This window comes from Sinohyriopsis cumingii, chromosome 16 (genome assembly GCF_028554795.1).
Source record: "Sinohyriopsis cumingii isolate HCF-2022 chromosome 16, ASM2855479v2, whole genome shotgun sequence".
Lineage (NCBI taxonomy): Eukaryota > Metazoa > Mollusca > Bivalvia > Unionida > Unionidae > Sinohyriopsis > Sinohyriopsis cumingii.
In genome coordinates, this window is record NC_142976.1 from 10,046,903 (window position 1) to 10,062,737 (window position 15,835).

A 15,835-nucleotide genomic window follows, 5' to 3' on the forward strand; every position below is an offset into this window, starting at 1 on the left:
TTTTACCACCATCTGTCATACTCTTGTATGACACTTTTCTAATTCTGCCATGGATTAATCTGAAAATCGCAAGAACGTGTTGTGTGACGGACGTCATCTTAATAATATTATTGCTATTAGCAATTCCTTTCACCATTTCATTCATACATTCGGTTTATTTTGGTTTTGTTCGGTTTTAACTTTGGAGTTTGAAATGAAGGGCTAATATTAGGTACGCTTGTAATCATTAGTAAAATGTATGTTGCATACTACATTCAAAGTCAAAGTCACGGCTCAGTCTTTTTAGGTTTCTGACCCTATTACTTCTTTCTTACAACTTTCAGCACCTAGTAAATATGTTTCGAGCTTGATATACATTCGTACCAAAACAAGAAGGTGTGTCGCTTTCTACACTGTGCAATATCTTCAAAGTCAAGGTCACGACCGCTATTTAACGTTTGGCATTACATTCTAACTTTCGTTCTATAACGTTTGATTTGTGTGAGATAAAGCGAAATCTGGTGTGCTTATATATCATCACCAGAGAGTTTATTACATGCGACAGTTGCGGTAATATATCTGAGGTTACAACTTTATATTTCTAACTTAATGAGGCACTTTCCTTTCCGCTGTCAAGTATAAACGGGTGAAACTTGATGTACTTGCATATTATCACAAGAAAGCATCTTCCATACCACATTGGGAATAATATCTTCAAGGTCAGTGACAATGGAAATTTTTGAGTTTTCCATAATACCTTCCTTTTATTTTTCATAGGCTAAAACCATTTTTATTAAATGGACGACACTTGATATATTATATTTATCCAACACTACAGTGTATGCTGCAAACCACATGCGGAGTGGTGTATCTTTAAAATCAAGTTCAGAGGTAAATGGTGAGTTTCTGCCACATTCTCAAAAGGAGATAAATCGACGAAACATGATCGATTTATATTGTCACTGGAAGATGTGTTGCCCAAGACTTTTAAGGTCCGATGTTTGAGGTAAACGTCAGAAAATAATTTTATTGCTCCTTTTCCATGACTCAAAGGCTTCAGGAAGTACAGATATGAACCTTGGTTCACTTGTCTTCTCAATTTAATGACACGTCACTTAGCACAGTCAAGGATGTATCTTAAAGGTCACGGTCAAGGATAGCATTTTGCACCCATTTTCTGCATGTCATTAGTATAATTCCATTGTTAATAGAGCTTTGAACATGGTCAATGTACGTGCTCGACTTGAAATCTATAACTCTATTACTAAAAAACCAAGGTTCATAATTATACATTTTGGGTCCCTTGGTATTATGAAATTCATCATTGTAGTATATTTCTCTCATTATCAGAACGGTCTCGTGGTGCCATCAATGAAGGTAATTGAGGCATGGAATCTGGGATACTCTGGTAGTGGGATTTATATTGCAGTTGTCGACGATGGGGTTGACATCTTTCACAGAGATCTCCGAGTCAACATGGTAAATATCCAGCAACGTTATCCCATAAAATAAAAAGAAAAACAGTTGAGGGTTAGGGTTAGGGTTTAGGGTTAACCCTAATACTAACCCTAGTGCTTTTAAATATCATATGTTAAATTATGTATGAATGGGTAATGTGTTGCTGAGAACCGTAGTCATTGTTTACCTCTTAAAATTCCCGTACACTTATTTGTTTGAATTACGATATTGGAAATACGTTATCTGTGTCAAATGCATTGACCCATTTGGACCTCGACATTGATTTGCAAGAAGTCAAAACATTTTCTCGATTATGAAAAGACACATATTGTATGTTTTGTATTTCTTTTTAGAAAGTATAAATATTGTTATGCATATTTGATTTAATTTAAATCTGAATGAATTCTTTGTAATTTTTCAAATCTTTCAATTTTGTAATTGTATTATACGTCAAAATAATGTAGTTTTGTTTACTAGGGACTCGTACTTTTTCCAGAAAATAGTTTGACCTTGACTGTTCATTTCTGTAAACATAAGGATGACCTGGTTCCCGACCTTAGTTCAAATTTAGTAACAGTCACGTCAACAAGTTCCTTTATTTATTTACTGATGGAGTAATAAGAGTGAGATCGAGGCTGTATTGGATACGTTATCCAAGGCTTGTAAATAGCTTTTACTGAGTAAAATGGTTGTATTTTTTTATCAAGGTCATACTGGGGCTACTTGATTTGTTATATATGTAAACAAGATCACGTGATCCTCTATTTCGTAATTCAGGCATTTCCAAAATTGCGAACTAGTTAGTGTTAAAAAGTAATGCTTAGAGCGAATTTAGTCGGCATGGGCTTAAAAACACTTGATGTCAGGTCTTTTCCTTTTGTTGAAGCCAGTTTTTGAGTTAAATGTTAAATTTTCTTCAGATCATGTGGATTTGAAAGGATTAATTCATTTTTCATGGAAATATACGTGTGCTCATACAAAATTCTTGAGCAAAGCCATTTCTTAAAATTTTTATTTGGATTTCAAAAACCGGAGGATTATTTCTTTAGTTTTAACAAGGAACTGTAGACAACCATACTATACATGATACAACATACGTGATAGCCTTCCATCTTGGGTTCTTTGTCGGGACTCGAACTTGAATTCATTAGAATATTTCAATATTAGGACTTCTAAATATTTTATTTATTGGATTATTTTTGGATTTGAATCTTAAAAACGTAAGTTATTATTTTCATTTTCACAGTATTTTTCCAGAGAAATACATAATTTGTTAAATCTTTCAAAGCTTTTTGTTTTCACTCTTTCTTGTGTTGCTGTTTATTTGAGCCTAAACATGTAACATAAGAATATAAATAGTAACCATGGGAAATAATTTCTGTTCATTTTCTCGTCTGATAATGACTAATAGCATGATATTCATGACATAGCTTAGAAGAGTGTCGGAGCAATGGTCTTGCGTTTAGACCACGATTATATGCCTGTTCATACAACATAAGAAAGTCACAGTTTGAAATGTCATTGTGTTTACATATGAAATTGCCTAATTGCCTAATAAATTTGGGAATTGTGTTTTCTTCAGTGAATTTGATACAGTTAAGCGAACCTAGCAGGTTAATACAACGGCTAAATTTGATGACAAATTTACGGATTGAATTTGTTTTTATGGATAATTTCCTCTTCGATTTTCTGAAAGACAAACTTGACAAAAAAAACACAACATTAAAAGTCATATGAGCCTCTGAGGCAAACAATGGACTTAAATATGTTATCCTAATGTAAAATTAGTTAAATTTATATGATCATTCAACGTGTCTTCTTGTTAGCGAGTTAAATTAAAGACGAGATTACATGACAACATTATGTAATATATATATCAGCATTCATTCTAATAGCGTTGTTTCCCCTCTACATGTTTACCTCATGAATGTTAACTTTATTGGGTACATAATGTTTATTGGAATGGTCTTTCATCGGAACGTTTTGAGAAAGTATTACGTTTTCATAGTTAGAACACAAATCATAATAGAAAATATGAAGACATGATTGTCCTGTTGTGCAGTTTTGACTATATATTCATGAATCCATATATAATATATATATATATATATATATATATATATATATATATATATATATATATATATATATATATATATATATATATATATATATATATGCATTCAAGAATCCGGAAACAATTTATTTTGTTTGATCTATTCAGGGTTCATCTTATCATTACGACTATGTCTCGAATGATCGGGATCCATCACCAATAAGAAGGGACACGTGAGTATTAAAGTTCACTTATTTAGAAGCAAACATTGTTTCCAATTAAGTACTCTCTTTTTCGTCCCCCCCCCTTTTCCCCCGTCACTCACACTCTCTTTCACCGACTGCACAAAAGACGAGAATTTATTTCATATATTTTTGATCATATATATATATATATATATATATATATATATATATATATATATATATATATATATATATGCAAACGCCGTGGAAGTCGACCATGATGAGCTTTTAAGGGCTTCGGGTAAGTAAGAACTTCCACATATTAAAGGAGGGGAAGGTTACAAGTAGAGAACTGATAAGTATAGTAAAATTATAATCCTAGTTAGATGACCGGTTCGCAGCAGTTTATTTTACGGCATTCATAACGAGGTCAATCATACTTTTTGAGCCTGAAATGTTTTGAAAGAATCAGCATCTAACAATAAAGAAATTGACGTATGAAATATTCATCTCTATTAAACCTGTTTTTGACGTTAAGCGATTAATTAACCACCTACGTTAGAATGGTTTGAAAAGATCATTTCTCACAGACACGTACAGTTAAGAAACTAAGGAGTCAGCTTGATATTATTACTTCAATCAAATTTGACAAATAAGTTGTTGTTTTGGCTTTAGCAAATTTGATCACATTTAAAATATTGATGGAAAATATATCTTAGATACGTAATGAGAGAAACAGATAAAGTCTTGTACACACGTTTCATCCAGCTCAAAATTACATTGATTCCTATATAAAATCCTATAAGAGGGTTATATTACATTGCTGTTCATAGTGATACAGCTAATTAAATGAAAATGTGCTTCCTCAGACACACACAGACACATGTTTGTCATATTTATATTTTGCTTGTATTTAGCATGTTGAGGATGTGCTTTTGTGTTAATTCATTCCGTTCCTTAAGGCTTAGTTGTACGAACATACAGTTCTTGCATGATAGGAGGCTGATTTAATATCAGGTATTTCGGTGCAGATGAGTGAGCATTCGATTTTAAAACTGTATGCAACAGTCTGTTCGTTACAGTCTGGACTAATATGAGCCTGTATCAGGAAATATGTGAGATTTATTTTCTATATGTGGTACGCAACTACAGACATTTCACAAAATACACTTTCAGATGGCTGGAAGGTTCGATGAAGCTCTATGTCTCCAAATGATATGTGGTAGTTTTGGGACCATATTGTGGTATGTTTCCTCCAAGGTGATTTGCCTGTTGGATATTTTAGTCTTGTACCTTTATAGAAAGTTTCTGCCGAGAACTCTGGTTTTAGTGAAGACTCTGCGAATATGTTACATCCAATATCCTTATCTTGTAAAGTATTCCTTCAGTTCCTTGTCGCCGTTTTGGAAATAATTCGGGTCGGACAAGATGCGCTTGATACGAACGCAAATGCAGTATGGAAGGTTCATTATGTCATCTTTAGTGATGCATAGTTGGCCAATAGAAGCAATTAGTGTTAGTCATGTGGTTTGTAGTAAGTCCGCTTCTGTTCTCCGATCATGAATGGTGAATTGGTTTCAAAGAAAATACTTATACTAATTTGATGATTCTGGTGTGAATTTAACAATTAAGTGGAGATTTTTTTACATATGGACTCAATCCACTTTCATTCAATTCATGAACTATTATATAAGTCCAGAGCATTATTAAAAAACTGTTTAACTAAATATGTTTCATTTTATATTATATTGCTGTTTGGAAATACAAAACGCGAACGCAATCTTTACGCATGGATGTTTATTTTCATTATGTTCCAATTAACGGCTGCATTTTTAAATCGATAAAAGGAAGTTCTGAAATGTAATTTTAATTAAGGACAGTGACTTTTGACGAACTTAGATCCTACATATAATATTTCAAATTGTGCATTTTGTCAAACTAATGATTATTTTCTTAGTAAAATAACGGTTTTTATTTCTTTAATTCCTTTGTTGCTTGGGCTGGGATGCTGTAAAGTCATCAATGAGGTTTCGTATCCGACAGACTTTATAACATTAGATCTTTAAGAAAAACAGTATAGTGATCTTGAGTTTACCTATAAAGATTGATCAATTATTGTTTTTAAATCGAATTTGTGTATTTCGGCATTCACAAATTAAAAAATAGGTGATATAACTTCACTCAATGACAATTTTTGCAATGCATGTGGAAGACTACTATTAAAAAAATTATTACTTGATACCTACACATTGTTGTTAGAAGTTATGAATTTGTAGGTGACAATTCCTCTCATTGCTTGCATAATGTACAGACTAGACATTTAAATATGTGTCAGTTAGGATGGAGGGAGAAAGAGTGAGAAAGGAGGAGGGAGGTGAGTGGATAGACAGAATAAACAGAAGACGAGAAATACATTCAGAAATGTATATACGGCTCCAAAATAGGGAGAAAAAGGAGCTGCAAAAGAGATATCTCCACTGTGGCTATATCAGGTTGCTACCACAAATCCATTCCAGTATTTCATGATGAAATATATATAAAAAACGATTAATCATCCTACTCAAAAATTGTGTTATGATAGTCAGAATGAGTTTTATGCAGTTCAGGCCCGCATCTGTACATGTCAATTTTATAATTTAGATATCACACACGATTGAGAGGATAATAATACAATTCATCGGCGATGACATGTGCCTTGCATATTGTAAGACTCCTGGAGTATCTCTCATCACTGATAGTTCTTGTTAACACTCATGAACACCAACTTATATGGGCCTTAAGATTTTGAAGGGTACGCTTCAGTGCTCAAAAGAAGTTAAAACAATTAAAAAGAAAATTATGGAAAATATTGTTTTTCCAGCAAAGGTCAAATATATGTATATGTATCATTATTTTAATTTCGCTTACGTATCTCCTATTTATTCATTTATAATTGCTGGGAGACGTTACCTTCTTCATAGATTTTGTCTTTATATTCAGACACGGGACAAATTGCGCCGGTCTGATTGCAGCTGGAAAGGACAACAATGAATGCATAGCAGGGATTGCATACAATGCAAATCTTGTGGGTAAATACAAGCACACATAAATTTCCGCGCTTTCACAGCTTAGCTGGTTTTTAACATTATATGATAATATGTCCTTATGTAACTACTACACAGAGCTATAAGGACTTAACGCAACCAATTCTAAGACTTGTTATAATACTATCTTTGATTTTGTTCACAAGCATTCCATCAAAGCAAAGTCATAGACGCAGACCAAATTATGTGGTTATTAGATTGGTCAGATCGATACAATAGCTGTACACTGAAACAATACGACCATATTTATTTGTTGAATAACAGTCTGAATACGACTGTGTTCGTATGCATATGGGCAATTTAAATTGTAGTCGGCTATGTAATTACAAGTAAGACAAGATAACATAACAACTTTACTGCACTATCCGTTTTTACCACAGAATAATCTTTTTCTTATCATGTAGGCGCTATTTTAAGATTGTTTGCATATTTAAAAGCTGGAAACGCACAGATGGAGTATAATTTTGCATATACGACCAGCACAGTGCAGAAAATGTTATACCTTTACCGCTTTGTCCAACTGACTTTATATTTGTTTTAAACGTAGAATTTATTAATATGTAAGAAACGTCAATTAGACCAGAAGCCAACGACTTATAGCGTTCTCCTACACATATATAAAAAAGAGTTCTATATTGTAGATACCATCACATTCAATAAGTTTAATGCACCAGACATTAACATTAGCACCAATAAAACTATTGAAAAAACAAATAGGAACAAAACATCGGGTGTGAACTGAAAAAAGAAGAGGAAAGCATAGAGGGAAAGAAGCAGATTTTTTAAAAATATATTAAGGAGTATATCAAAAACTCTAATTCTTTGTGGAACAATGACTCCAATATGTACGACACTATTACCGTACTATGTTTAGAATCAGCCTCCAACCATAGCATCAAATACAACTTTTGCACGTGCTAGGGAGGACAAATATCTTGATTGTTGAATGCATGTATATTTATTTAAGTTTCATAATAACCTGCTTTGGGCAAAATCTCAAACTGTGAAAGGTCTGCTGTCATATATTGTTTTTGTTGGTTCAATAGAGTTTCGTTTTTGTAGTTGATGTCAAGTGGCAAAATAGACATTTGCTATTTCTGGAAGCGTGATAAGGCAATTTTCGATATACAAGTTTAAAAACACTATAGACCCTTGTTTATATGTTTTCCTTTACAATTTACCTCTGATGTCCCAACAGCCTTATAAGAGGTGTACATTTAACCGTGGTTGTCGCTGCTCGATGGCCGCCTTTGGTTAAAGGAAAACGAATTGGGGAAGTTTGAGAGTATTCAGGAAAATGAAGTGATTGCTAGAAGAACATAACATTCAGGAAAATGAAGTGATTGCTAGAAGAACATAACTATCAATATTCAAAATTGCATGTAAAATGTAATTTTATCAACGACTTCACTTTGACTACTTCAAATTTAATGCAAGTTTTGAGAAACGATATTGATAACACAAGGTTACAAATTCATTCAACATATTTGTCAGCTTCGAAATCACGAAAGGTGGTAGTTTGATAGCTTAGAACAAGGACTTACTATTCGTATAATTTATTGGATTCTGGAAAACTGGATCAAATAATTGCACAGAAAAATACCGGATATTTGCGCGGATGCTGATTGATGCGACGATGGGCTTCCTCTTTCTGATATACGTTTACCTGTTTTGTTTTAATTTCAAGGATATGACAGCAATCAATCAGTATATTTTAGTTTCGCTTGCTTTGGTCTTGATGGCAAATGATCAAAAATCTGGATAGGTAGACATACTTTGCGAATGGCGAGGAGATTTATCGAAATAGACCAAACTTAACCAATAGGAGGCAAGAATTATAAATGTGCATAAAAAGGTGACCCAAATAGACCTAAACATACATTAAGAGGCCAGAGTGAAAATCGACAAACCTAAAAGGACTTATATTCAACAAACCCTAGCAGAGACCTAAATCGATCAACCTGAAATCTGATGGATCCTAATAGGGTCCCAACTAGTCTGCTGTTCTTATAACAACCCGATCGCATGGTTGATATCAGAAGTGTTTGAATATATCGATTGTTTTATATGTGCGCAGAAAAGATGATGTAATGAACGAACAGTGTTACTAATCGAATGAGTCATAATAACCACTGATTACGGATAAGGCAGGAGAAATGCCTTCACATGGATTTGGACTAAATACTTAAAATTAAACCATTTTTCAAAATCGAAACACATTAACTTGTAAATTGATGGATCCACTCACGAGTTTGCTGGACATGCTCAATTTTCATTATCAATGGCAAATATCCAGACCATCCATTGTTAAGGAAACCGGGATAACTTTTTTTTATGATCGGAGATCATATATTGGGAACTTTGTGTCTTGCCCTCTCTCTGTGGGTATGCAATTAGATGACAGTATTGCTACTGGTTATTTAGGTCACTGTTTCAGTATACGGCTAACATATGCACCTAGATGCTGACCAAGGCAATCGCGAAACAAATTATTTTTTTACTATCGTTTAGGGCTTGAACTCTTGAGAAGAATATTGATGAATCAAATATCGTATGGTCTCGTCTGACTTCACCAAAACCATCGTGGTCTTCTCCTTAATTTGAAACCCTCCTTCTGATTGGACGAAATTGTAATTATAGAGTTTGATTAGCTAATAATTAGGGATTTTCAGTGGTATTTATATTTCCATGAAGGAGGTGTTGACCTGTGAATCTACGGGTACTATAAGAGAATATTACGTGAAAAGTAATAAATAATTAGAATGAAAATAATAGTGGCATAAAGTAATGTTCAAATCAGAAAATATCTTGTCATGTAAATCAGAATAAAAGGACAATAATTGTTCTATCATATGACTGGAGCAAATTTTAATTTAAAACATCATGCAAAACAATAACTTATATCAGATAAGGAAAAAACAACTTTGCTTCAATATATTTGGTATTTCGGTATCATTGGTATTTCTATATTTTGAAAATTATTTTCTATTCAATTTTAATAAGGCACATCACTTGTGATTGAAATATATTACTTCCATTATCTTATTTTGTAAAAAATCCAAAGAGTTATTTTAGACTCTCGTGAGTATCATTTGTTTACTACTTCAAAGTGTGTGTTGTGGTGTGCATATGCATCTGTGTACAAATTTATAGTACGTCAGACGCTGAGAAGTTTCTCACTATATTACAACATAAAACTGTAATAAGAACACACACACACACACACACACGTACCTACAAAAGCACGTACGTTCTTACATTCTTATAATTTAGAGATCATTGCATTTTTTAAAAAAAAACAACAGGATTGTTTAGTTTCTGGAGTTAAAACCTCAAATCTAATTGCATGAAAAACAAAACGAAAGAAGATTTTACATCGAAAGGACCTTATAGATCTAATATGCAATACAAGTTGATGCACTGTTTGTACCTCAGAACAAACAAACGTCAATTGTGCCATTATTGGCAGTAGTAATAGTAGCTGTAAATATCTGTGGTATTGTCATGGTGATGGTAAATGAAATAATCAACTACATTTTTTTCTAGGAATCCGTTTGATCAACATTTTAGGGACTAGTGATTTGATGGAGGGAAACGCTCTTTCCCATCAGCTGTCTACAATTGACATTTATACCAACAGCTGGGGACCGGAGGATGGTCATGGCTTTGGCAGTATGAGGACATTTACGTCCGCTGCAGTCCAAAAGGGAATTAGAACGGTTTGTTGTTGTAACTGCATTTTTAATTTCACCTTATTATTATTATTATTATTATTATTATTATTATTATTAACTATTATTTGATATTTATTAGACGGGATTATTCACAAAAAAACCTGATTTCTAGTGGCAAAACCTTTTTGGACTTTCAAGAACGTTTTAAAAGAAAGTCGTTCGATTTGACGAAAAAGATCTACGTTCAACATAGCATTGAACAAGCTTGTGTCTTTTTGATGCTTGTTAAACATATTGAGATGGGCTATTAAATAGAGCTAATAAGTATCTATAGAACAAGGTTAGTTTGGCTGCATTTGAATGTACATGTCGTCCACATAGAATACTTCATTAGTTCCTGTGCAGACCACAAATCATCTTGTTACCTATTTTTCTAGCATGTCCTATAATTTTTGCTTATCTCAATGAATACAGAGGTCAAATCGTTTTGCGTTATCATTTAAATACCCATGCAATAATGTTATATTAAACCTTATACTAGCGTAATACAGTAAACCGCTGTGACTTAGTAATAATAAAGAAGTGGTGTAGATTGAATGTTTCCTTTTCTGAACGTTTCCAAATTATTGCACCAGACGAAGCAGGTACCATATTCTGTCCCACAAATTTATATTATCTTTCTTTCTTTATTCTCTGTTAAAATAAAATTATATTCCAATGAACAAATCTTTCTAGTCAGTTTTAATTCGTTTTGGCGGGTTCCACTTTATGAAAATGTTTTACTTCGATAGATCTTCTGTTTATCTTAGCGTACTCCTCTATCCTTGTGTCTTAATTTAAATAGGCATTGTCTTGAAATAAAAATATGAGCTGTCTATGATAATTTATATTAAACAGCTGAAGGATGAGTTTGAACAGCGACCATTCTGGCTAAAAGGGGAAGGTAGCATATACTGCTCACGAGCTGTAGTTAGTTAAGTGTGTGGAGCCTGGCTATCTACCAATATCAAATAAAGTATAAACAAAAATCGTGAAACACCTATAGGCTTGATATAATATTGCGGGCAATCGTTGCCTTCAAAGCGATTTATAATTTATTAATCAAAAGATATTTTTAATATGTCCTTCAGATTCATGGCTATATAAAGGCGAGTATCCAACGACAACAGCCAGACTAATGCCGATGTGCCAGCTTCGTGTATTGCGTGCCTTCGTGAATTTGTGCTACATTTAATGGTGTCTGCTTGACCTCTTCTATTATTGTCTTTTGAAAGCAAGCTTTAAATTGCAGGGCCGTAATGGCAAAGGCACTATATACATCTGGGCTGCCGGAAATGGTGGGCTTCACGATAACTGTAATGCAGATGCATACGCGAACAGTATATATACCATTTCCATATCGAGTATTAACTCCAATGGATTCAGTGCGACCTACGCAGAAGTTTGTACACCGGTTCTGGCAGTAACGTATGGTGGAGGAGGAGGAACTTATAAATACTTGGTAAGGACAAAGAAAATCCTTAACTCCTATTCGAATTCTAAATTACTCTTTCTTTCGACATTTCAGGCCCCATTACATGAATGTTCACGAATAAGGCTCCATATATATCTTACTGCATAATATCTAGAATATCAATGGAAGGTCGCAGTCTTGTAATATTTGCAGTAAAAGTGTGCATCTATTCGTCTATAAATAGGTCCCCACCAAAGTATGACTCAATTTCGTTTTGGCTCATTCGACACTTCAATCGTAACGTGTTCGTAACGGCAATATGTTTGTAAATTGACTCATAGGTTTAATACCCAAATCTACACCTGGAAGACCAGAAAAACTATATACAATACGGAAGATTCCCATAATTCTTCCAAGCAATTGCAGAGATGTAATATTTCGGACACAGGAAATAATGATGCGACTTTTATCTTAACGGCATAAAAAGCAATGACCTAAACAATATTAACAACATGCAGCACGGGTGGCGAGATATTTATTTATTAGAATGGAGCTATCGGTTGATCGCAGCAGAAAATAATTACTAAAACTCTCTATCTGACCGGATTAAACGTCTCGGATAAGAACACTTATGTTTTTCTTCCTTATTTTTTACTCTCTTTCTTGGCTTCATCCTCACACCCATCCTTGTCGGATATAAAGAAAAAAGTTCAGAAAAGAAGGTTTGCATTTATTGGGTCACAAGATTCAACATGTCATAGAAAACCCCTATTCTTGGCATTTACTGTTCTCCTCCTCTTTATTTCTTATCTTTTGCTTACCTCCACCCCCGTATTTTGGACATTTCCAATGAGTTAAAAATTGATAGAACACAGGAAAAAGGTCTCCGACCTTTCTGAAAGTTGATAGATAGATAGATAGATAAATAGATAGATAGATATATAATGTTCGAAGTGACCCTATTGTCAGCTCCTCAGGTTTGAGAGAAAAACTGTAAAATATAATGCTCTAGTATTATTCAAGAAATACGGCTTTATGAAAGTACGCTGTTCCAGTCAAAAATCTAATATCATTTATGAAGATAGCAAGTTCATCAATGAATCAGAGTTGCAGAAAATTAAAATTTCTTTGTGTGTTTGAAGTTTAGTCTCTGCATTTCATTGGGCAAGGAAGCTATGCCTGTTCTCAGTCAGTTACCTGCAACTTGTATTTGCGAGACTTAAGTGAGAAACGTATTTAAAATTGTATTCTCTCAAGTCCCCACGCCGCGTAATCAGCGGTATATATGACCGAGTTAGTGGGTCAATAGATCAGTAAATTATAACGCTTAGTCATGTCACTTTTTTAAATGTGGTTATGACACAGTTTCTGTCAATTAAAGAAATGTATTCAACTCGGAAATCACAACAACCAATGCCTTTACACACTCACCTTGCTTCAAATTATTTCCGTAATTAGTAAATGTCAATCAGAAAACAATCTTGCACCGGTGCTTTCATACATAACCTGTCTGAATAAGGAAAGAGTCATATTTTTTCTTTTTTCTATCTAGTATTCAACAAGCCCTATGAATTTATGCACAGGAAAACATGAAGGGACGTCATTCTCCGCTCCTCATGCAGCAGCTATTGTTGCCTTGACATTGGAGGCTAAGTACGTGTGTTGTTTACTGTTAATCTATCTATCTATCTATCTATCTATCTATCTATCATTTTGTTCATTTTATTTTCAAAACGTGGTGCCGTATAACCTTGTTCTTTTTTATTTAGTTTTCCTATACAAATAGCCCCGTTGCATTTTTTTCCTTTATTGACTTTTCTTAATAATTTGCGCCGAACGTACTGATTCCTCTTTACAATCTTGTTCTATGTTTCTTATCAATGAACCCCTAAACATTATCACATGTTATCAATTTTCCTTACCAAATAGCGCTCCATTCTTGTTCCATTATATTCACGTATCTTACAAAGTTGCGCTGCAACATTGTTCCATTTTTCATTACATCTAGCGCATATAACTTTGTTCGTCTTATGTATTTTTCTTAATAAAATTGTACCCACGGCGTTGTTTTGTTTCTTCAGTTTTCATTATAAGTAGCTCATATAGTATTGTTCCTTTTGAGTTATGTTTCTCAATACATAACACCTACACCATTGATACATTCGTTATTTTTTTCTTGTCAGATGGCACTTACAACCCTTTTTGAATATTTAATTATGATACAAAGATCTTAAAAAAATTGTTTTATTCATTACGAGGGTTAGATTATTAAATTTATATTTTGATGGGTTTAAGGCAATGGCTGAGAGCTCTCACGGAAGATAATGATTAACTTGGACTATTTTTATACTTTAGTCCAGCTTTAACATGGCGGGACGTTCAACACGTAATTGTTCGTACATCGAAAAAGCATTATCTACGGGATGGAACCTACAGCTGGCAAGTCAACGGCGCTAATATATCTGGTAGGACTTAACTTCCTTTACTGTAAAAACACAGGTAGGAATGTAAGTACGGTTTTAAAATAAATGTTGTGAGATGCTTTCTAGTATTTGCCACGATTTCGTGTAGATTGCGATAATTCTATATACTGCTATATGCCGACATGAACTTGAAATGGCATTTGCACTATATTAAAACCTCATGGGACTAGTTAAAGTTCCCCTTTCCGTCTCAACAACAACTCACCTCCAATATCCGTTTGAAACAAAATGGACCAGGAAACAACTTGAATCAGCCATGACAGTCCTTTCATCAGTAAACTTAAAACTTACTTTAGTAAAATTTTACTTTATTTAAAGGCTACTTTCGTCCATTAAGGGTTTGTACCATCAAATAAGGTCATTTGTTTTGAGAAATATGTTATTGCGGCTTTTGGCCTTGAAAGGCGGATAAATATTTTTTGCTGACAAATATTATGGGATTTAAATTTATATCATTGGTTTCCCTTTAAATAAGTGTTTTACTAAATGACCTTTACAATCTATAATTATGTTCAATAATCATACAAATTAACTCCATAGTCCATCCTGTACTTGGCTTTGGGCTAATGGATGCCGAAGCCATGGTGAAGACGGCTAAATCATGGAAAAGTGTCCCCGATCAGCGCAGATATACAACTTCAACTCTGTATCCCCACAGGTACTTTTCTCTTTACTTAAACTATAAAATATATAGACGGTCCTAAATAAATAGTATTTTCAATAGAAGTGTTCAATGTAAAATGAATTATTTTTCTTAGCTAAGAGTGATGAACAGAACATTAAACTGTTATACCAACTCTTTCAATTTCATTTTAGCGGAAATGTGAGATTCTACATTTAATATAAGGAATTGTCTTGTTTTTGCTTGATGAAACCGCAAAATTGTGCTGTAAAAGTACCTTAAATGTATTCAGATGCCTGAGATGTTACAACTTTCCTTATCGCCGATCCAGTGGCTGAGTGGTTAGAGCGTCTGCCTAGGATGCGGAAGGTCCTGGTTTGATCCCCGGCCGAGTCGTACTTAAGACTTCTAAAATAGTACTTACAGCTGCCTCGCTAGGCGCTCAACATTAAATAGGTTATTGTTAGGACTGGTCGACCTGGTGTCAGGATAATGTAACTGGGTGGGACATCATGCTACATGTCTGCGGCATGATGCCCCAGTGCTAGGCATCACTTTAAACTGCCACACTGCAGACATCGTAGCGATATGACTGGAAAATTGTTGAAACTACGTTGAAGATCTAAATCATACTCACACCAATTTTATACGACGTCGTTACTTTATTTACAACCTCGTGAAGTATTATACGATACATCATGTAGTAAATGGACTTATGAACGAAACAAGTTGTCTTCTTTAAAAAAAGAATCCAACTAGTTAATTTTATAAGCGACAAAAGCAACCCGAAAAATAAAACTTTAACTTCTGCTGTAACCGAACTTTCTTTCTGGTGTTGTAAA

At 33.9% G+C, this 15,835-nt stretch overlaps 1 protein-coding gene across 1 annotated transcript in view; it reads left to right on the forward strand.

Moving 5' to 3' along the window:
• LOC149779931 (neuroendocrine convertase 2-like) overlaps positions 1-15,835 on the forward strand; it is a 49,507-nt gene that overhangs the window by 19,829 nt on the left and 13,843 nt on the right. Inside the window, exons 6-13 of the mRNA XM_089937335.1 lie at positions 1,330-1,458; positions 3,662-3,726; positions 6,658-6,746; positions 10,308-10,480; positions 11,727-11,936; positions 13,441-13,541; positions 14,244-14,353; positions 14,912-15,029. Coding sequence (XP_089793461.1) covers positions 1,330-1,458; positions 3,662-3,726; positions 6,658-6,746; positions 10,308-10,480; positions 11,727-11,936; positions 13,441-13,541; positions 14,244-14,353; positions 14,912-15,029 — 995 coding nt within the window. The remainder of the gene's footprint in view (positions 1-1,329; positions 1,459-3,661; positions 3,727-6,657; positions 6,747-10,307; positions 10,481-11,726; positions 11,937-13,440; positions 13,542-14,243; positions 14,354-14,911; positions 15,030-15,835) is intronic.